This window comes from Acomys russatus, chromosome 13 (genome assembly GCF_903995435.1).
Source record: "Acomys russatus chromosome 13, mAcoRus1.1, whole genome shotgun sequence".
NCBI classification, from domain to species: Eukaryota; Metazoa; Chordata; class Mammalia; order Rodentia; family Muridae; genus Acomys; species Acomys russatus.
The window spans coordinates 15049118-15070067 of NC_067149.1; the positions used below are offsets into that span (position 1 = coordinate 15049118).

General features: G+C 47.1%; 2 protein-coding genes and 1 non-coding gene across 9 annotated transcripts in view; 1 reads left to right on the forward strand and 2 right to left on the reverse strand.

Annotated features, from left to right (window-relative positions):
- The window catches only part of Tia1 (TIA1 cytotoxic granule associated RNA binding protein), a 29263-nt gene extending 28022 nt beyond the window's left edge, over positions 1-1241 (reverse strand). For 4 of the 7 annotated variants that reach the window (XR_007831600.1, XM_051154852.1, XM_051154851.1 and 1 more), the window contains exon 1: positions 952-1240. Coding sequence is in view for 3 of the 7 variants with exons in the window: in XM_051154852.1 (XP_051010809.1) it covers positions 952-977 (26 nt within the window). In the remaining 4 variants the exon portion in view is untranslated. Of the gene's footprint in view, positions 1-951 lie in introns of all 7 variants that reach the window. The other 3 variants (XR_007831599.1, XR_007831602.1, XR_007831601.1) reach the window with 2 other exon arrangements.
- Positions 1242-1517: 276 nt separating this feature from the next.
- Trnag-ccc (transfer RNA glycine (anticodon CCC)) lies at positions 1518-1588 on the reverse strand. Its single transcript has one exon. It is a non-coding gene; the product is annotated as a tRNA-Gly (tRNA).
- A 7928-nt stretch (positions 1589-9516) lies between these two features.
- Positions 9517-20616, forward strand: Pcyox1 (prenylcysteine oxidase 1). Its single transcript, XM_051154853.1, has 6 exons — positions 9517-9656; positions 10516-10722; positions 12182-12356; positions 16378-16589; positions 16927-17079; positions 19538-20616. Exons 1-6 carry the CDS (start codon positions 9545-9547, stop codon positions 20194-20196), a joined length of 1518 nt encoding a protein of 505 aa, XP_051010810.1. The 5' UTR covers positions 9517-9544; the 3' UTR covers positions 20197-20616.
- Positions 20617-20950: the final 334 nt, after the last annotated feature.

Below are 20950 nucleotides of genomic sequence, written 5' to 3' on the forward strand. Positions count from 1 at the left end.
CACTTTATTTATATGAACTGACTATGTGCACGGTGTAACGAGCATCGAATTGCAATCTTCAAATATACGGGGGGAAAAAAAAACCCCAAACAAACAAAACCAACCCACAATTCCTTGAGCTTTTCCTTTTTTGCCCTGTAAAATCCAACAAAGGCAGGATCTGGAGAATCGGAAAACAAAGAATAGAAAAGAAGGGGAAGTTACTCCACAAAGAAAACATCCTAAACTTGAGTACTTAATAGTCACTAAAGATGCTTAGACTTGGCTGCCTACGTTGCTTCATTGGTAAAAATGTCAATCACTATTAGCAAATGGTAATTATGGTGTTACACATGTTTTATACCTAAACCACTTTCCCTCAGTAGATGCATTCCTCCGAGTGTGATTTCCGTTTTTAAGGAACGGTTTTAGCATCCTTGGGTGTCCAGGAAGGTTTTTGGTCGAGGCTCTTGGGATGTGTTACAGAGGGAAAGCCAAAGACTTTCTAGAAAGATGTATGCCTTTTCTCCCCCCAACCCCCCCACTTCTCAACTGCAAGAATAAAGTTGTACCTCAGCCCCAAGAATTAAACATAAAAACAAATCCTATCACAAGAACGAGCAAGATAGGAAATCCAGAAGAGGTTCACCGAAAAAGAGGGGGCAGGGGAAATCAAAGGAAGCAAGCATGGGGCTACAGGAGGATGTGCCGGGTCCTGAGGAGAGCTTTGAATGAAAAGTCCTTCCTGCAGGTCTGGGGGCCGCGAGCGCGGCCAGCCGGGGGGCTGACAGGGCTGAGCCCCTCTCCCGCCACCGTCCTCTCGGCTCTAAGCATCCTGGCGGGCGCACTGGAGGGAGGAACCACCACAGCGCGGCGTCCACGGAGAACAATAGGCTGCAGGGAGGCGCAGGGCCGCGGCCTCCCTACGGGGCGACCACCATCCCGCCTCCCTCAACGCTGCTCCAGACTCACAGAGTCTTGGGCATCTCGTCCTCCATGGCTGCTGCGGTCGCGCCGGCACCTCAGGGTCCAGCTCCCTGCCCTTCGCTACCTCGCAAATTGTTGAGGAGGCTATGGCTGCTGGCTGCGGAAGAGCGGACCTCTTCGCTTGACTGGAGGCTACTTCACTTTCTTCTTTGGCGGCAATTACACAAAAATGCCCGGCCCACCGCGAACAATGAAGCCCCGGTCCAAGATGGCGGCGAGCCGAACGCCTAGAGCCGCTAGCCGAGTAACCCGCGCCGCGCATGCGCACAGCCGGCTAGCATGCTCCGGCTTCAAGCCTTGGACTCACTTGATGCGCAGCCGCGCTTCCACCAGGCAAGGGACGTCTCAGACTGCGCAGACTCAGTGCCAATAGTCAGCATTTGTCGAGTTCCAGAGCGGAGTGTTTTATTCGTGAAGTATACAGTGAAATAAAAAATATTTGGGGAAGAAAGGAATAAAACAGCATGTGTGTAGCAAGAGCAAGTTCTTTTTTTTTTTTTTAATTATCTAGTTTTAAAAGAAAAAAAAAAAAAAAAAAAAAAAAGGGAACTTGCGCCGCCCGGGAATCGAACCCGGGTCGCAAGAATGGGAATCTTGCATGATACCACTACACCAGCGGCGCTGTTGGTGCTTTCGCTCTCCAGAAACTCATAGGAGATGCAGACGCATATTCACTGACGCCAATAGGCTTGTTTTATGCATGTGAAAAGAAAAACGTATCGATACTTGTATCTTCTTCGTTGTTTTATGAAACAATGTATCTTTTCTCATCCCAATACTATTGAGCGGTTTTTTTCTACAGAAAAAAAAATACACTTTTAGAAACTTTTCGATTTTCATTTTTGTTTATTATTTAGAAGTAAGAGTTGCAGTAAGAAAATAATGTCTACTTGACAATAACCAATTTTTTTTGTGAGCAACAATCATATTTTCGCACGCCAATGTATTTATGTCTGGATTTCTTTTGTATACTGTATCTAATTGAGAAGCTTGTAAGAAACAATGTAAACAAACAAACAAAAAAAGAAACAGTTGCTATTACACACGCTAATGTATTTATGTCTGGATTTCTTTTTCTTTTGGATACTCAATGTAATTGAAATGCTTTAAAAAACAATTACTAAACCGGGGACAGTGGTGGCATACGCCTTTAATCCCAGCACTTGGGAGGCAGAGGCAGGGGGATTGCTGTAAGTTCCAGGCCAGCTTGGTCTACAAAGCGAGTCCAGGACAGCCAAGGCTACACAGGGAGACTCTGGCTCAAAAAACAAACAAACAAAGAAATAAACAAACAAAAACAAAAAAACAAAAAAAAAACCCCAACCAAACCAAGAATCAATTACTAATGTCAATTGGCGAGAAGCATCTCAGAGGTCAGTGTTGCTCAGGTCTCGGGGTCAGGGCTCTGGAACGTGGTAGCCCTACACCTTATCCTTTCTTACTACACTTTACACATGATGTGAAGCATTTTTTTTAAAATTGTAATTTAATTCAGATACGTGAAGCATTTGTTAAAAGCGTGTAAGTTTATTTATCCAATGTTATCAGACAATATTTCTCTGTCTAACCTTGGACATCCTGGAAATTGTTGTGTAGACCAGGCTGGCCTCTAACTAGGAGATCCCCCTACCTCTGCCTCTGTGGGTGCTGGGATTACAGGTGTGTGCCACTGTGTCTAACTATTTTTTCAAAGCTACATCTAACATCAAATTTTCGTACAGATAACCATATATATATATATTTGTTGTTGTTGTTGTTGTTGCTTGTTTTTCTGAGACAGGGTTTCTCTGTGTAGCCTTGGCTGTCCTGGATTCGCTTTGTAGACCAGGCTGGCCTCGAACTCACAGCGATCGGCCTGCCTCTGCCTCCTGATGCTGGGATTACAGGCGTGGGCCACAGCCTATATATGTATATATCACACAGTACCTATATATGTAGACTAGGCTTGCCTCAAAGTTTAATCCTCCTGCCTCAGTCTCTTAAATATTGGGATTACACATGTGAAACATCACACCTGGCCAAAGCTAGTTCCTTTCTTTCTCTTTCTTTGTTTCTTTCTTTTTTCTTTCCTTTAACTTTATTTCTGTAGCATAGATTCCTGGACATAGGGTTACTGAATTACATATATGTAAGAAAATCATAGTAGGCAAAAAATTTCGTCCTCTGTGGGGATTCAAACATGTAATCCCATCATCCCAAGGATTGAGGCAGGAGAATTATTTTAAGTTCAGAGCCAGGCTGGGCCACAGTGTAGAATCCTGACAATAAATAACTAAGCAACAATCAACACCAGCAAAGGCAAAGGCTGTAGTCATCATTCGTTCACGTGCTTCAAAGTCCTCTGCTCCCACCGTTTTGTCTTATATACTGCGATGTTGTTAATTTTATTAGTTTTTGCTAATATAAGAGATGAAACGTGGTCTCTCGCCACACAGACACCCATACACTCTCTGTCTTCCTCACCTCTCTGGCCTCCCTTTTGAAACAGGGTCTCATCACCTAGCTTTGGCTAGCCTGGAGCTTGCTCTGTAGATTTACCAGGTAGCCTCGAACTCACAGAGGTCCACCTGCCTCTGCCTCTCAAGGGCTGGGATATCCCCTCTCCTGTCTTGTCTCCAGTCTCCAGTCTCTCCCCTCTCCTCTCCTCTCCCCTCTCCCTCTCGTTTTGTTTTGCTTCGCCTCTGTCTCTCTCTTTCTCTCGGTTTTTTGAGACAGGGTTTCTCTGTGTAGCCTTGGCTGTATTAGACTCACTTTGTAGACCAGGCTGGCCTCTAATTTATCTAATCTAATCCACCTGCCTCTGCCTCCTGAGTGCTGGGGTTAGGCTTGCACCACCATGCCTGGCTTGTTTTGCTTTTCAAGGCAGGGTTTCTCTGTGTAGCCTTGGCTATCCTGGACTCCCTTTGTAAACCAGCTGGCTTCAAACTCACAGCAATCCTCCTGCCTCTGTCTCCTGGCATGCGCCACTACACGCGGCTGGTTGCATTTTCTTCTTATTTTTTTTTATCAGGATAAATACAATCTAGGTGTCCCAATTTTAGCTATTTCCCTTCAACAAAATTTTTAAAAACTGGTGAAAATGACGTTTCAAATATTTCATAGCAGCTGCCATGTAAAGCATCTCTTTTGATCTTTAGGCAGGCCCAATGTTGTGGGGTTCTGGGAGGGTTGCTGCCTCTTGCCCTTGAAGGCGAAGTTGCTCTAGCAACCTTGAGGGGACGCACAATCCACACTATAGTGAAGGATACTCCCAAGGCCCCCGGTCTTCAGAAACAGATGTGAGGATGCAGAGAGCCACAGGCTTTGATAGCTCTCAGCTTCATATTTCCATTTCTGTTCTGGTCCCTAGGCCACGGACCTTCTGCCACAAACTCTCGGCTCAATAACCTATATGTCATTCTTGGAAAGGTCTTAAGAGAAAATGCACAAAGCAAACAGTTCAATCACCTGCTCAAGGACAGAAGACTCCTTCCCAAAATCTAGTGTGGGCTTCTGTTTTTTCAGAAGGATACACTTTCTGTAGGGCTGGTCTCTGCAAGGCAGAGCTCTGTGCACCTGTACAGTGTTGCTCACGTGACAGCAGCCACATTGATATCTAGTTGCAAACGTTTGGGTAAAACTTTGCAAAAGCTATCGGGTAGTGGTGGAGCATGCCTTTAATCCCAGCACTTGGGAGGCAGAGGCAGGAGGACTGCTGTGAGTTCGAGGCCAGCCTGGTCTACAAAGTGAGTCCAGGACAGCCAAGGCTACACTGAGAAACCCTGTCTCAGAAAACAAAACAAAAAACCAACAAAAAAAAAAAAAAAAAAAAAAAAAAAAAAAAAAAAGAAAGAAAAGAAAAGAAAGGAAAAAAAAGAAAATCCCTATTTGTGCCTAGTTATTAATATTTTCAGTTTTAAAATTCTACTCTTTTCTGGGTATGGTGCTTAATCCCAGCATTCCAGAGGCAAAGACAGGAGGATCTCTGTGAGCAGTGGCAGACTTTTAGGTCTCTTGTGTTCTCAAAGACAAACATGGCAGTACAGAAATTAATAGAGACAGATTTTAATCAATAAGATATTGTTGCTATAGGGACAATTCCAGCAACTCAAATTCAACGTGTATAGGGGTGACCGAATATTCTAGGGCAAGAGTGAGATAACTGGGAAGGAGCTGAGCACGGGGATTCAGAGTTATAGAAAGCAGGAAGTCAGTCTATAGGCAACTTAGCTGTGTTTGCTAATGGCCTCTTTGTGGGGTTAACTGTTCTGAAGTGACCCTGCCTAGTCTCCTACAGAGGCTGGGAGGGGAGCCTGAGCTGGAGACATTGGTTAAAATCAACAGTAAGTTCTTTTGGGGGGGGGGTTGTTTGTTCGTTTGTTTGGTTTTTTGAGACAGGGTTTCTTTGTGTAGCCTTGGTGTCCTGGCCTTGTTTTGTAGACCGGGCTAGCCTCGAACTCACAGCGATCCACCTGCCTCTGCCTCCTGAGTGCTGAGATTAAAGGTGTGTGTCACCACACCTGGCAGTAAGTTCTTTTTTAAAAATCTAATTATTTTATTTTATAAGTACCTGGTCTCTGAGAAGGCCAGAAGAGCATGTCAGATCCCATGGAACTTGAGTTACAGACAGTTGTCATGTGGGTGTGGGGAATCAAACCCTGTCTTCTGGAAAAGTAGCCAGTGCTCTTAACCACTGAGCCATCTCTCCAGAAAATTCTGCATAGTCCTGAGTTTTCTGAAAGAGGCTGCTTTTTCTGACAACATTCCTTTGAGGAAACGTGTGCTATATTTCCTTACCATCACTCTTCACAGGCTGGGAGTGCCGAGCCATGGTGTTAGCAAGCCAGGGCTCTCTGAGCTGAGCCAGGAGGATTAAGTTTGAGGATTCCCTGAGTTACATAGTGAGACCAGGTCCCCAAAAGAAACAAAAAGTGGACTTTATGTCTGCGGTAACATTTTCTTTGTTGTTTTTGTTTTATTGTTACTGTGTTTTGTTCTGTTGTTGTTGTTATTGTTTTGGTTTTTTTTCCCAGCAGCCTCTTATGTAAAACAGACTGGCTTGACCTCTTAACCTTCCGGCTTTCACCTTCCAAATGCGGGAGACAGAGGCTCACTGCCTCACCTGGCTTTCTCGGTGTGCTTTTCAGGGGAGTATCTTCTGGATATTGCTCTTCTGAAAGGACCAGGGTGCAGACTGAGAACATCTTGGCTCCCGCTTTATGGAGCACCTCGGCTGCCTCCCACTGAACTTCCTGTCTATTCTGTCACGTGGCTTCAGTTGTGGAAATCCGTTTCCAAATATGACAGACACTAGGCTCAAGGTCAGTAAGAGCACCAGTTCTCACTCAACAGCTAGCATCTCCTGAGGGCTTGTTGCATTTACTGCACTGCACTCCTGTGCCACAATGTAAAGACCACACAGCTTTCAGCTCTGTCTCCTTCTCAGTGCGTAGACGCATGGAAGGAGCACTCTCTGAGTTGTGCAGTCCTACGTGCAGCTCTTGTATTTTGGTCACTGAGCACGTCCACTCCTGCACACTGAAACTGATCCACCCACCTCCCACGCATTGTTTGCTTTTACGATATTACCTACACAGCCCTGCTCCTCACTCCTATCAGTGAGACTTATCCTGACGCAGGCCACAGTGGACAACTTTGTGGTCGGTTCTCTCCAACCTTTATGTGGGTTCAGGTTAGAGTGACTCTGGTCACTAGGCTTGGACCACAAAGCACATTTACTGGCTGAGCTATTTTGCCAGCCCCAAGTTCAACCTTTCTTTGTTTCCAACTCAGTTCCCTTCCAGTATTACTGTTCTTTTAAATTAAAAAAAAAAAAAAAAAAAAAAAAAAAAAAAATATATATATATATATATATATATATATATATATATAGTGTGTATACACTGCTCTGCCTGCACATACACCTGCAGGTCAGAAGAGGGCATCAGATCTCATGATAGATGTTTGTGAGCCACCATGTGGTTGCTGGGAATTGAACTCAAGATCTCGGGAAGAGCAGTCAGTGCTCTTAACCTCTGAGCCATCTCCCCAGCCACACAGTATTACTGTTCTTTACGGCCATGTACTGTTTCGTTTGTGTTTATTGGGGGGGGGGGCGGGCAAGAGAAATGGAATCATGTTAGAGCCCATAGTTTTTCTCACAGAAGCCAACATTGAGTATCTTCCTCAAATGAATCTTTGCCTACTTTCTTGCTTCCTTCCTTCTTTTCTTTCTTCCTTCCTTTCTCTACCTTTTTGTTTTGTTTGTTTTTCTTTTGGGAGACAGGATTTCTCTGTGTAGGCTTAGCTGTTCTGGACTCACTTTGTAGATCAGACTGGCCTTGAACTCACAGAGATCTTGCCTGCCTCTGCCTCTCAGAGTGCCAGGATTACAGGCATGCACCACTGTGCCCAGCTTTTATGGCTTTTTAAGACAGGGTTTTGCCAGCACTCAGGAAGCAGAAGCAGGTGGATCTAAAAAAACATAAATCAATAAATAAACAAATAAATGTAAATTTAAAAAACCCACATGAGTAAAGTTCTCATGAGATCAAGCTGTATAAAATCACAAGGACAAGCCACATGCAGCGACAAAACAAAACAATAAGAAAAATCTGTTTTTCCATAGGGGCATATAGGGCTAGTTTAAAGATTTAATTGAGTAACAACAAGCAAGCAATACTTAGTAACTGAAGTAAACTCATTCCTGTCTGCTACACCTGGAGGAGCTACCATGAAATCACATTCCAATAACAATTCCATGTTCTGAAGAAACTAAGATTATAAGGGCTTGCTTTCCTGGAGTGTGCTCACCTGCTCTCAGAATTCTCCTCACAAGACTCCATTCCTAGGCTATTCTGACAGACCAGGTCAGTCCCAACTCAGAGCTATGCCTGCCTCTGTCTCGAGAGACGGGACTGCAGGTATGTACCACCATGACCACAACTGACCAGCCTTCACCTTAGTTTTTGAGACGGAGCCTCCCACTAAACTGGAAGCTCGCAAGTTAGGTTAGGCTGCCTGACCAGCAAGCCCTGGGGATCATCCTGTCCTCCGGCATTAGGTTTACAGTCACGTGCTTCCAAATCCAGATTTTTGACATGGGGCCCAGGGATCTGAACTCAGGTCCTCATGCTTGCAAGCCTAGCACTTTACAGAGTGAGCCATCTCCTCAGTACCCAGTCTTTTCACCGTGTGGATGTGCTTTATAGTGTGACATCAGTTTAGGGGAGCGGAAAAAAAATTAATTTCCCCCTCATTTTTATGAATTCTTGTTTAGAACAGACCCCTGTAACAAAACCATAGTAATAAGAGCAAAATAGCCCAAGTGGCGGCATATCCCTTTAATGTCAGCACTTTAACGTCAGCAGAGGCAGGCAGATCTCTTTGAATTCAAGGCCAGCCAAGGCTTCATAGTGAGGTCCTGTCTCAATAAATAAAAGATACTCCAGGTAAATGAACGACTCTCTACAAGCTGGCTTGGAATACAAGTTGCCTTCAATGAATAGTCCATTTTTAGAGACATGATGAAACATAAGAAGAAGCCGGGCGTGGTGGCGCACGCCTTTAATCCCAGCACTCGGGAGGCAGAGGCAAGCGGATCTCTGTGAGTTCGAGGGCAGCCTGGTCTACAAAGTGAGTCTAGGACAGCCAAGGCTACACAGAGAAACCCTGTCTTGAAAAACAAAAAACAAAACAAACAAACAAACAAACAAACAAAAAAAGAGTGTGTGTTTGGCTGGGTGGTGGTTGCTCATGCCTTTAATCCCAGCACTGGGGAGGCAGAGGCAGGTGTATCGCTGTGAGTTCAAGGCCAGCCTGGTCTACAAAGCGAGTCCAGGACAGCCAAGGTTACACAGAGAAACCTTGTCTCGAAAAACAAAACAAAACAGAACAAAATTTAAAAACCTGTATGTTTGTGGGTGCCGGCAGTGAACAGAAGTCGGTATCAGATCGCCTAGAGCTGGAGTTACAGCTGATGTGAGCCACCAGGATGTGGACGCTGGAAACCAAACTCTGGTCCTGTGGAAGAGCAAGAAGCGCACTTGACCATGGAGCCATGTCTCCAGCCCCCACCCTGCTTGTGTGTTTTGTTTTTAGGTAATTGGAAGAAGGTGCAGAGCATTTCTAGTGTTCCTGTCTTCTCAACTGTCTTCAACTTGGAAACAGACCTTAACGTGACAAGCCTCTTTTGGTGTCTTAATTTTATTCGCATGGACATGGGTCCCGTCTTCTGTTCTCCTTACTTCACAATACTGCATCTCCCTTCTTTTTCTTACCACGCAGCCAAGGAGTCCCTGGAACAAAATGCTCACTTCAGAAATACTGCTTCGTTTTTTTAGATTGACTGCGTGCATTGTCCGCAAGCACGCGATTTGGAGGACTGCAGAAGGAAGAAAGGTGCATCTTCAGGAGAGGCAGAGAGAAAGGAGAGCTGAGGTGGGCCTCATGGGCATGGGAAGAAAAAAAAAAAACCTGGGTGGGGCGAGTAGGCGTGGCGGTGGGCCTTGGGGCGGGGTCTGGGCGGGGCGAGCTCACGCAGACGCATAGAGCTCAGCGTCTGCTGGCCGACCTGCGGTCAGTGCAGCTGCGGGAGGCCATGCAGCGCGACGCCGCAGCGATGGTGGGCTCGCTGCTGGGGCTGGGGCTGCTGCTGTGTGGTCTGGGCAGCTTGGCGAGCGCCGAGCCTAGGGCCCCGCCAGACAGGATCGGTAGGTGCAGGGGATGCGGAGGCGCGGCGATATCTACGTGGGTCTTCCCTTGGCAGGGTGCCGATCGAGGTCCGGAGGATCGAGCCGTGCGCTCTGGAACGCGGAGCAGTGTCGCTGGAGGCGTGTGCAAGCCGGGGATCCGGTATCCCTACAGCCCCAGCCTGGGAGGCCCTCGGCTCTAGTAATAGGACGCCCTCGGGAGCCCGCCTCTGGCTGTCCCTGGAGCCGCGTCTGCCTGTCCGGCAGATTGAGGCATGTAGACATTGCACAAGGACCAGTTTGTGCCCCCCCCCCCCCGCCCCCGCTTCAATCCCCTCCCCCGAGAAGGGCTAGGACCGCCTCCCCGCACCTGCGCTCTGCTTGCGAGGTTGTAACTTGCAGTAACTAACAGGGAGGATCGGGTCTCTTCCTGGCTTTGCGTCGGGTTTTCACTACTGGGCACTCTATTCCCATCGGAAGCTGTGTCTTTCGGGGTCGTTTACGGTTTTGGGGCCTCAGAGAAACAAAGAACAAAGCTGGGCGAAGATGGCGGCCACTTTATTTAGAATGCGTGCGGGAGTAGCCTATTCATACCTCCTCAAGAATTGGGCCCTGGAGGGTCCGTGGGTCCCGCGGTGCCTCCTTAAGAACCTGTGAGGATCTTTGGGCATCTTTTGACTTACTGTCAGCTTGTAACTTCATTTACAGCGTCTGTTTAGATACAAGGAGGGTGTTTTCAGAGGGAACCCTGCCCTCTGGTTTTCCCAAGTTGTTGCTTATAGTCTTGAGTAATGTCTGTTACTGGTTAATGGTCTTTCAAAAACAAAAGCCACAGTGCTAAGAGGAGAAACAAACCGTTCCTCTTTCCCCCTCCTTCTAGCAATCGTTGGCGCTGGAATTGGTGGCACTTCCTCGGCCTATTATCTTCGGAAGAAATTTGGGAAGGACGTGAAAATTGACGTGTTTGAAAGAGAAGAGGTCGGGGGCCGCTTGGCCACTTTGGAGGTGCAGGGTGATGACTACGAGGCTGGGGGTTCTGTCATCCACCCTCTAAATTTGCACATGAAGCGTTTTGTCAAAGAGCTGGGTATGTGATTTTGGTCTTAGAGCTAAGCAGATTTCTGTGTGACTGGCCCTAGGTGTTTTCATAATACAGAGAACTGAGATATTTTCCCCTTTGTTTGTCTAATACAAGAGAAGTTGGTGGAACAGTTTCTCTTGCTGTGGGGTTCCGCAGTTGGTACCAGCTTAGCTTTGAGCTGCTCTCCTGTAATAAGAGTCTAGTTATCTGGATGTCATCAGTTCTCTGGAATTACAGCCATGGGTGGAGTGAAGATGGCTGTTGCTGTCAGTTCTTTAAAAAAATTTTTTTTTCTTCTTAATTTAAAAAAAAGTTCTATTTTAGCTTTTTATTTTGTGTGACTGTGGGTTAGGGGTCTGAGTGCCACAGAGTGTGTATGTTGGGCAGAGGGCAACTGATCTAGTCAGTTCTTTCCTTCTATCATGTGGGTCCCAGGAATTGAACTCAGGTCATCAGGCTTGGCAGCTGAGCCACTGCACTGGCCTCCGATTGACAGGGTTTGGGGTTGAAGGATCAGAGTGTTTTGAGCTAGCAGCAACCTTAGCTCATTTTGCTGATGAGAAAATGAGACCCAACCTGGCCTTTAATCCCAACACTTGGGAAGGTAGAGGCAGGCAGATCTCTATGAGTTTGAGGCCAGCCTGGTCTACACAGAGAAACCCTGTCTCAAAAAACCAAAAAAAAAAAAAAAAAAAAGGGGGGGGGGGAATAGAACCATGGACTCCCAAACACCCGTAGTCATTCAAATAGGGCACAGAGACCTGTGCTTCCAGAGACACATGGTGGATACACTGCCAGCGGAGGGGCAGGGTGTGCTCTGCGGATGCATGGCAGGCCTCTGCAAGCCTTCCTCTAGGGAGTATTGGGTAACTTTGGCCTTTTTTCATTTCTCTGCATTTCCCAGTTTTGTGAGGTAAGACTTGGGTAGGAATGGGATGTGTCTGCCTCCTAATCCCAGCAGATGCTCCCTTCCCTGTGCCTCAGGAACACAGACCTGAGCTTCTGACCCACCTCCTAGTATGCACGTTTGTGGATGGAGCGTTTGTGTCCACACTGTTCTGTTAATAGAACTGTACTCTATCTCCTGAGACCGGGGGATAGCTCCTAAGTCACTCACTCCAGAAAGTCTTTGACGGGTCCCCAAATTCCCTTTTCATTGGGCCAACATAGAAACCACTAGCGTACCTTTCCCCTAGTTTGTTTGTTTGTTTGTTTTTTTTTTTTTAAGATTTATTTTTTTTTAAATTATGTATGTGTGTGTGTGTGTTAGGTGCATGCGAGTACAGGTGCCCACACAGGCCAGAAGAAGGCATCATCAGGTCATCAGGTCCCCTGGAGCAAGAGTTACAGGTGCTTCTGAGCTATCTGACATGGGTGTCAGGAACCGAACCCAGGTCCTCTACAAGAGCAGCAAGGGCTCTTAACCACCGAGCCATCTCACGAGCCCCTTCCTCTGTTTTGGCAGGTCTCTCCAGTGTCCCGGCTTCAGGTGGCCTGGTGGGAGTGTACAATGGCAAGGCTCTGGTATTTGAGGAGAGCAGCTGGTTTATAATCAACATGCTGAAGCTGGTGTGGCGCTACGGATTTCAGCCCCTGAGAATGCACATGTGGGTAGAAGACTTGCTGGACAAGTTCATGAGGTAACTATCCCGCCTCTGTTGAAATTAAGGCCTATTAGTCTGACGAGCACCGAGTGTTAGTTTTCTGGACTAGTTCTACCCAGTTAAGGCAAACTGTTTGGCAGAAAACACGCAGGTCGTCGCTCCATTCGGGAGCTGAGCATGTCATGGGTTTTCGCTTCTAAGTTGTACTTTGCAATAGTTGAGGTGTGCCTCCATGATAGAACAGTTGCCTGGCACGCCTGACCATCTCATTTAAGGAGCTGACTTTTGTATAGAATCTAACAGTGTCTGGCAACACTAAAGAAACATTTGCAGCCTGGCGTCGTGGCGCATGCCTTTAATCCCAGCACTTGGGAGACAGAAGCAGGTGGATCTGTGAGTTCAAAGGCAGCTTGGTCTACAAAGAGAGTTCCAGGACAGCCAAGAGAAACCCTGGCTCAAAAACTCAAAAAACAAAAACAACAACAACAAAAAAACCAACAACCCCCCCCCCACCCCCACACATTTGCAAAGCACATTTTGGAAGTTGGGTTTAAACAAACAAAAAAAGGAATGAATTCTCATGGCTGGCTCTGTAGCCAGTGCTGCTGGGTGCTTTCTGCACATGTGGACAATGCAGATGTCTAGGTTTTAAGTGTGGAAGGCCACCCACCTAGAAAGTGGTAAAGCGAGAGTCCCTCCAGGTGACTCAGTCTGGAGTCTCACTCTTAATGCCTGCATTGTGCTGGTGTATAGGTGAGTACTGAGCACAAGAGCTTCCAGTGAGTGTGCAAGTGAAGGGAAGTTGAGCTTTGGTGTGCATGTGTTTTTGTGTATGTGGGTACATTTTCCTGTGTGTGTCCTCACACACAGAAGTCAACATATGGTATTTTCCTCAATCACTACCTTTTGTGTGTGTTCAAGCGACTATGTGTGCATGTGTGTGCAACTGCATCATAGGTGGGATTGAACTTGGGTCTCTAGGCTTGCGTATCCAACACCTTTACCCACTAAGCCATCTCCACTGAACTTAGAGTGAGGCCTTTTGTAAGAACTTTTTCAGTCTTGTTTGTTTGTTTTGTTTTGTTTTGTTTTTTGAGACAGGGTTTCTCTGTGTAGCCTTGACTATCCTGGACTTGCTTTGTAGACCAAGCTGGCCTTGAACTCACAGCAATCCGCCTGCCTCTGCCTCCCAAGTGCTGGGATTAAAGGTGTACGCCACCACCACCTGGCTTTTTTGGTTTTTCAAGACAGGGTTTCTGTGTGTTATCTTGGCTGTCCTGGCCTCAGTTTGTAGACCAGGCTGGCCTTGAACTCACAGTGATCCGCCTGCCTCTTCCTCACAGGTGCTGGGATTAATGGGGTGCGTTCACCATGCCCAGCTTAAATATTTTTTTTAATTTCTGTGTTTGTGTGTATATTTGCACAAGTGTGTCATAGCCCCCACAGGCCAGAAGAAGGCATCAGATCACCTAGAACTGGCCAGCCTCCCAAGTGCTAGGATTATAGTCATAAACCACCTGGTAAGGCCAGTTTTGTTTTTATTTTTCTATATATATTTGACTCGCTTTGTAGACCACAAACTCACCTTGATGGCCCGCCTCTGCCTCACGAGTGCTGGGATTAAAGGCATGCGCCTCCACACCCAGGCCCATATTTTCTTTATAATTTTAAAAGATTTAATTATTTTATGTGTATGAGTGTCTTGCCTACATGTATGTATGTACCTCATGTGCATAACACCTCAGAGTTCAGAAGAGGGAGTGTGATCCTGTGGGACTGGAGATATAGATGGCTGTGAACCACCACGTGGGTCCTGGAAAAATAAACCCTGGTCCTCTGCAAGAGCAGCAAGTGCCCTTAACCACTGACCGAGCCATCTTTCCAGCAGTTTGTTGTTATTTTTAAATTATATTTACTTATTTTTGCCAGTTTTGTTATTTATCTGCAATTAGAACAAAGGTTTTATCTGAATTTAAGGCCAGTTTTGTCTGTATAGTATGTTCTAGGCTAGCCAAAGCTACATAGAAAAACCTTGTCTCCAAAAACAAACAAAATAACAGCCCAACAAGCTGGGTGTGGTGGCACACTCTGTTAATTCCAGCACTAAGTCAGAGGCAGGCAAGTCTCTATGAATTCAGGGCTGCATAATGAGACCATGTCTTTAAAAAACGAAAAGAGGGCCTGGAGAGATGGCTCATAGGTTAAGAGCACTGGCTGCTCTTCCAAAAGTTCTGAGTTCAATTCCCAGCAACCACATGGTGGCTCACAACCATCTCTCGTGATCTGGTGCCCTCTTCTGGCATGCAGCTGTACATGCAGGCAGACTGCTGTATATATAATAAATAAATACATTAAAAAGGATTAGAAAGAAAAGAAAATGAAGGTTATCTTTTTAGAGATTTATTTATTTATTATTATGTATACAGTGCTCTGTCTGCATCTACACCTTCTGTCTATATCTTCCCATTAGCCCAGGCTGACCTTGAACTTCTGATTGTCCTGCTTGCGAGGGCTGGGATTCCGGTCGTGTACCACCATGTGCAGTTTTATATGGCCCTAGGGATCAGACCCAGGAGTCTGAGTTAGGTGCATGCTCTGTCAGCTGAGCTACAGCCCCAGAACAAACACATCTCTTTGAAGATGTCCCATTGACCATATTTAAGAGCACAGATGTCCTGGGTTGAAAGGCAGAGGGGAGGACAGAGGGCTGTGAAAGATAAAGTTGAGGTGTGCCTCACCTGACTGGTAGGAACTCAGCAAAAGGAAACATAGAAGTCAATTCATGATCTAAAAAGGACCCCCAAAGCCAAAAACCTCTGTGTGTGTTTAGTCTGTATATGTATCCGTGATCACTTGTGTGCCTGGTGCCTGAGGAGATCAGAAGAGGGCATCAGATCTCTTTGAAAAAGAATTACAGATAATTGTGAGCTGCCACGTGGGTTCCGGGAACAGAACCCAGCCCTAAATCGGGCAGTGGTGGCATATACCTTTAATCCCAGCATTCAGGAAGCAGAGGTAGGCGGATCTCTGTGAGTTTGAGGTCAGCCTTGTCTACAGAGTGAGTTCCAGGATGGCCAGGGCTACACAGAGAAACCCTGTCTCAAAACAAAACAAAACCCAAGTCTTCTGCAAGAGCAGCAAGTGCTCATAACTGCTGAGCCACATTTCTACCCTCATCATCATTTTTTTTTTTTAAGATAGAGTTTCACTGTGTATCTCAGGCTGCCATCAGTTTCATTTTTCTGATGCTCTTTGTAGCCAGTGCTTTCCCCCCTCCCCCAACCTATGTGACATTTAATGACCATTTCTTGTAGGCTCAATTTTCTTTCTTTTTTTTTTTTTTTTTTGGTTTTTCGAGACAGGGTCTCTCTGTGTAGCCTTGGCTGTCCTGGACTCGCTTTGTAGTCCAGGCTGGCCTCGAACTCACAGCGATCCGCCTGCCTCTGCCTCCCGAGTGCTGGGATTAAAGGCGTGCGCCACCACGCCCGGCTTAGGCTCAATTTTCTTAACAACTGTATTTTATTATGAACTTATTAAACGAGCCTACCTCCCTTACAACCAGACTAACCCAAACAATAGGAAAAGGAGATTAAAGAACACAATAATGAAACCTTAAGGATATCAGTTCCGAGGAACGATTCTCCTGGCATAGTCAGCAGAACCTTAGAAAACCAGCAATCCCACCAACGTTGCTGCTGGAACCTGGAGCAACTGGAACCTGAAGCCTCAGCTGGAGTCCAAAGCCTTGAAGCTTTCCCCAGAGCAGTTCTCTGTAGGAGCGTCTCTTGAAGTGTTGCAATCAACAGCCAAAACAATCCCAAGTCCCCTCTCTCTCTCTCCCAAGCCTCTTGTTTTGGGCTCATATATATATATATCGTCTCAGAGTCTCTACTAGGATGGTTTCAGCTGGCAACATCCAAGCTCCCCCACAAAATGATTTGACTTCTAAGGGGATAAACATCCTGCTTTCTCACTAGTCTGTTTCCCATCCCACACTTGGGATCAACACAAAAACATGTTTATCCTACAATTTCTGTTTTGTTTGTTTGTTTTCAAGGATCTATCGTTATCAGTCCCATGACTATGCCTTCAGCAGTGTAGAAAAGTTAATGCATGCCATCGGAGGGGATGACTACCTCAGGCTCCTTAACCAAACTCTCCGTGAAAACCTGGAGAAAGCAGGCTTCTCTGAGACGTTCCTCAATGAGATGATCGCTCCTGTCATGAAGGTCAATTTTGGCCAAGGCACTGAGATCAATGCCTTTGTGGGTAAGTCAGGTTTGGGGGAAACCAGGGATGGCTGTGGCTGAGGGACTTAGCCACTGGGTTCGGAGCTCTGACATCAGGCCCTGGATGGGGGAGGCTGGTTTCTTAGTGGCTTAAGTACTTTACTGACATAGTTTATTTCTGTCTGTGAGTTGCTAGTGGTAGAGTGTCCTGTGCTTCTGGTCAGTCCAGTGTGGCCTTTGCCTGAACAAGACTTTTGCCCCTTAGGGCCATCTGGCAGTGTCTGGAGGTCTTTGGAGCAGAGTGTCTAAGTGGATAGGAGATGGCCACTTACCCAACCAAGAGAGAATTAAGGTGTGTTTTTGTTCCCTCCTGACAGGGGCGGTGTCAATTTCGGCTGCTGATTCCAACCTTTGGTCAGTGGAAGGCGGTAATAAAGTCGTGTGCTCAGGGCTTCTTCAGGCTTCCAGCAGCAATCTTATAACTGGCGCTGTAGTGTCCATAGAGGAGACGACATGGGCCAAGCAGGCAGGTGAGGCTGTGCTTCGATTGTTTCTGGTCATCCCTGCAAAAATGGCAGCTGAAGGGGAAATATCACACAGGCGCCCTCCTCCATTTTTTCCCATGTGTATGGATGTGTTTTGTTGCATGTGTGCCTGTGTACCATAGGCGTGTAGTGTCCTCAGAGGCCAGAAGAGAGTATCGGATACCACCAGGTGAGTCCTGGAAATCAAACTAGGATCTCTGCTAGAACATCTAGGGCTCTTAACCACTGAGCCATCTTCCTGCCTCTATTTTTAATTTTTAGCTGTCTTCCAGCCCCTATTTTTATTTTCTTAAGTTGGGGCTTTTCTATCCCAAATAGCTCTGGTTGTCCTAGAACTCACTATGTAGACCAAGTTGGCCTGGAACTCACAGAAATCCACCTGCCTCTCCCTCCTGGGTGCTGGGATTAAAGCTGTATGGTACCCCATCTCCTCCAGAAAAAAAGGACTGGCTCTTTATATGGGTAAAGGGGATTAAACTCGGGTCCCATAATTCTATAACTTCTAATGGTTTCTCTATGGTTGTAAAAGTTAGGGGAAGATACAAGCGAGGGGATAACAATTGGGATGTAATCTAAATAAATTATAATAAATTAATTTTTTTTAAAGTTAAGGGATGTTTATCCAATTGTATTACATTGAGGACAATTTTATACTCAGTAAGAACAAAATGGAAAATTCCCTTTGAGGATGAGGTTTTTTTCCATGTCCCATGAACGATGGTCATGCCCTTTAGCACAGCTGGGAACATTTCTGCATGAGCAGTGTGAAGTTCTACTCTTCGGGGACTTTGTAAGAGGTACCAGGAGAAAATATTTTTCTGGCCTGGGGAGATGGCACTTGCTGCACAAGCGTGAGGACCTGGGTTCACATCCCCAGGACCCATGGTTAAAAAAACGAGCTAGAGGGTTGGGGATTTAGCTCAGTGGTAGAGTGCTTGCCTAGAATATAGACAGTGCTGGCCCTGGATTCGGTCCTCAGCTCCGGGGGGGGGGGGGGGCGACCAGCTAGCTATCCCTGTGTATGCCTGTAATCCCAGTACTGTGGAGAATATAGACAGTGCTGGCCCTGGATTCGGTCCTCAGCTCTGGGGGGGGGGGGGGGGGGGACACCAGCTAGCTATCCCTTGTGTATGCCTGTAATCCCGGTACTGTGGAGAATATAGACAGTGCTGGCCCTGGATTTGGTCCTCAGCTCTGGGGGGTGGGGGTGGGGGACCAGCTAGCTATCCCTTGTGTATGCCTGTAATCCCGGTACTGTGGAGAATATAGACAGTGCTGGGCCTGGATTCGGTCCTCAGCTCTGGGGGGGGTGGGGGGGTGGGGACCAGCTAGCTATCCCTTGTGTATGCCTGTAATCCCGGTACTGTGGAGAATATAGACAGTGCTGGGACTCGCTGCTAGCTCTGGGTTCAGTGAGGGACCCTGTTTTAAGGGAATAAGGCAAAGAGAAATAGAACAGGAAACCCATGGGCTCCTCTAACTCTTGTGTGCATGCCTAGATGCACACATATACATGCATAGGTGTGTATATATATATACCTGTGCACACACCACACACACACACAGACACACACACCATTGGCTGGGTGTGTATCTTGCTTGGTAGAGCACTTGGCTAGAGTGCATGAAGCCATTGGTTTGATTGCCAGTGCCATAGAAACTAGGTGATGCCATACAGAGACCTCATCAATACTTCAGAAGTGGAGGCAGGAGGACCAGAAGTTCATGGTTGTCGTTTGGCAACGGTGGTAAGTTTAAAGGCTGCCTGAGCTACAGGAGATGTTGTCTCAAAAATACAAACAGAGCTGGGAAGAGAAGAGCCTTTTCAGGCAGGTGTTTGCCAGGCAAGCATGGGAGCTTGACTTTGATCCCGGCGCCCATATATAAAGCTAGGCTTTCTGGCCAGTGCTTGTAGTTGTGGTGCTGGGGGGCGGGGGGTAGATGCTGGGAGTCGCTGGGGCTCACTGGTATGGCCAGCCTAGCTTAACTGGGGAGCGAGAGTGAGGGAAGCACAAGGCGAGAAGCTGGGGAGATGACTCGGCGCTCTTAAGAGCGCCTGTCGCTCCTGCAAAAGAACCTAAGTTCAGTTACCGGCACCCACATGGCAGCTCAGGGTGGCTTGTAACTTCAGTTCCAGAGCATGTTCTTCTGCCTCTTCTAGCCCTCCACAGGCACTAGGCATGTACTTGGTACACAGACAGGGCAGACAGGCAGAGAGGGAGGGAGGGAGGGAGGAAGGGGGGGGGGGGAGAGAAACTCATGGATGGGCTTGGATGGGGGGTGGGGTGGGGAGGTAGGGGGGTGGGGAAGGTTAGCCTCTGGCCTCCACATATAAACATATACTTGTGCATGTACACAAAGGAACGCTACAGAATTCTTTATACACGGCCTGAGGTTGAGTGTTAGAGGAACTAAGAGATGCACGCTTTCCCATGCCCTGTAGGAAACCCCGCGAAGGTGTATGAAGTGGTTTATAAAACAGGGTCTGAGACCCGTTCCGACTTCTACGACATTGTCCTTGTGGCTGCTCCGCTGAACCGGAAGATGTCCAACATAACGTTCCGTAATTTCGACCCTCCCATCGAGGAATTCAATGACCCATATCAGCACTTGGTGACAACGTTGATTAAAGGAGAAGTCAACTCCACTCTCTTCAGCTCCAGACCCAAGGGTCAGTTTGGCCTCTCCGCGATTCTTGTCACCGAGGACTCAGATATGTTTATTAACAGCCTGTCCGTCGTAGCCTCCGTCAGAGAGAAAGAGGGTCCCGCACCGGCAGTGGATGGTAGGCATGTGTGGAAGACCTTCTCCAAGGACATTCTCACCAAAGAACAGATTTCGAAGCTCTTTCTTTCCTATGACTATGCTGTCCGGAAGCCATGGCTGTCCTACCCTTACTATGAGCCGCCTCAGAAGTGTCCCTCCATCATCCTCCACGACCGGCTCTATTACCTCAACGGCATCGAGTTTGCTGCCAGCTGCATGGAGATGAGTGCCATTGCTGGCTACAACGCAGCTCTCCTGGCCTACCACCGCTGGAACGGCAACGAGCACATGATTGACCAGGATGACCTGTATGAAAAACTTAAGACGGAGCTCTGAGCGCTACCCCTCCCCAGAGCATCCTGCGCTAGCTCAGTGGCGGCGGAGGAGAGGATTTTGAATCTTTACCAGCACTCTTCATCTGGGTCATGAGAAAAACGCCGTTCCCATTTCTCAGAGAATCTGTCATTCAGCCAGAGTGTCTTTCACGCTTCCGTTTGGGGGGAGGTGCGGGAGGAGGATTGACCCTAAGGCCCCCGTGCATGCTGGGTAAGCATTGTACTACTGAGCTACAACCCCCAGCCCACTTTGTGGTTTTTCTTTTGAGACTGGGTCTCATTAAGTTGTCCAGGTGGAATCCTCCTGCCTCAGCCTGGCTGTTAACTGTTCTGGGAAACACTGGAGTGTTTTCTGGGCTTGTCTGGTTTTAAGAGTCACCTGGACCCTGATAAACACCTGGATGTGGGTCTGGTGGGCTGGTGTGGGCCTGGATTTGCTTAGACAGGAATCTTTCTCTTCTTCCTTTTGGGGGTATTGAAACTAGGTCTTCCTATGCACCCCAGGCTGGAACTCAAAATGTGTCCCAGGCTGGTCTTTTCATCACAGCAATCCTTCTGTCTCAGCTTCCCATGTACGGGGATACAGGTGTGAGCTCCAATTCTTGGCAGTTTATACTTTCTTCATGTAAATGTGCAAAAGCCTGGAGTCATGACTAAGAATGTAATTTTTTTTGATTGCTTCTGCCTTGGTTTGATCAGGGATAGATTCAGAGATAGAAACAGATATAATCCTGTGCAATGGGAACCAAGCATAG

Excerpts from the sequence above, each read along its gene's own strand:
- Pcyox1 (XM_051154853.1), top strand. The coding sequence starts at position 9,545 with ATGCAGCGCGACGCCGCAGCGATGGTGGGCTCGCTGCTGGGGCTGGGG. Across the intron at positions 10,723-12,181 it reads GCGTTTTGTCAAAGAGCTGG|GTCTCTCCAGTGTCCCGGCT; the intron begins GTATGTGATTTT and ends CTGTTTTGGCAG. Across the intron at positions 16,590-16,926 it reads TGAGATCAATGCCTTTGTGG|GGGCGGTGTCAATTTCGGCT; the intron begins GTAAGTCAGGTT and ends CCCTCCTGACAG.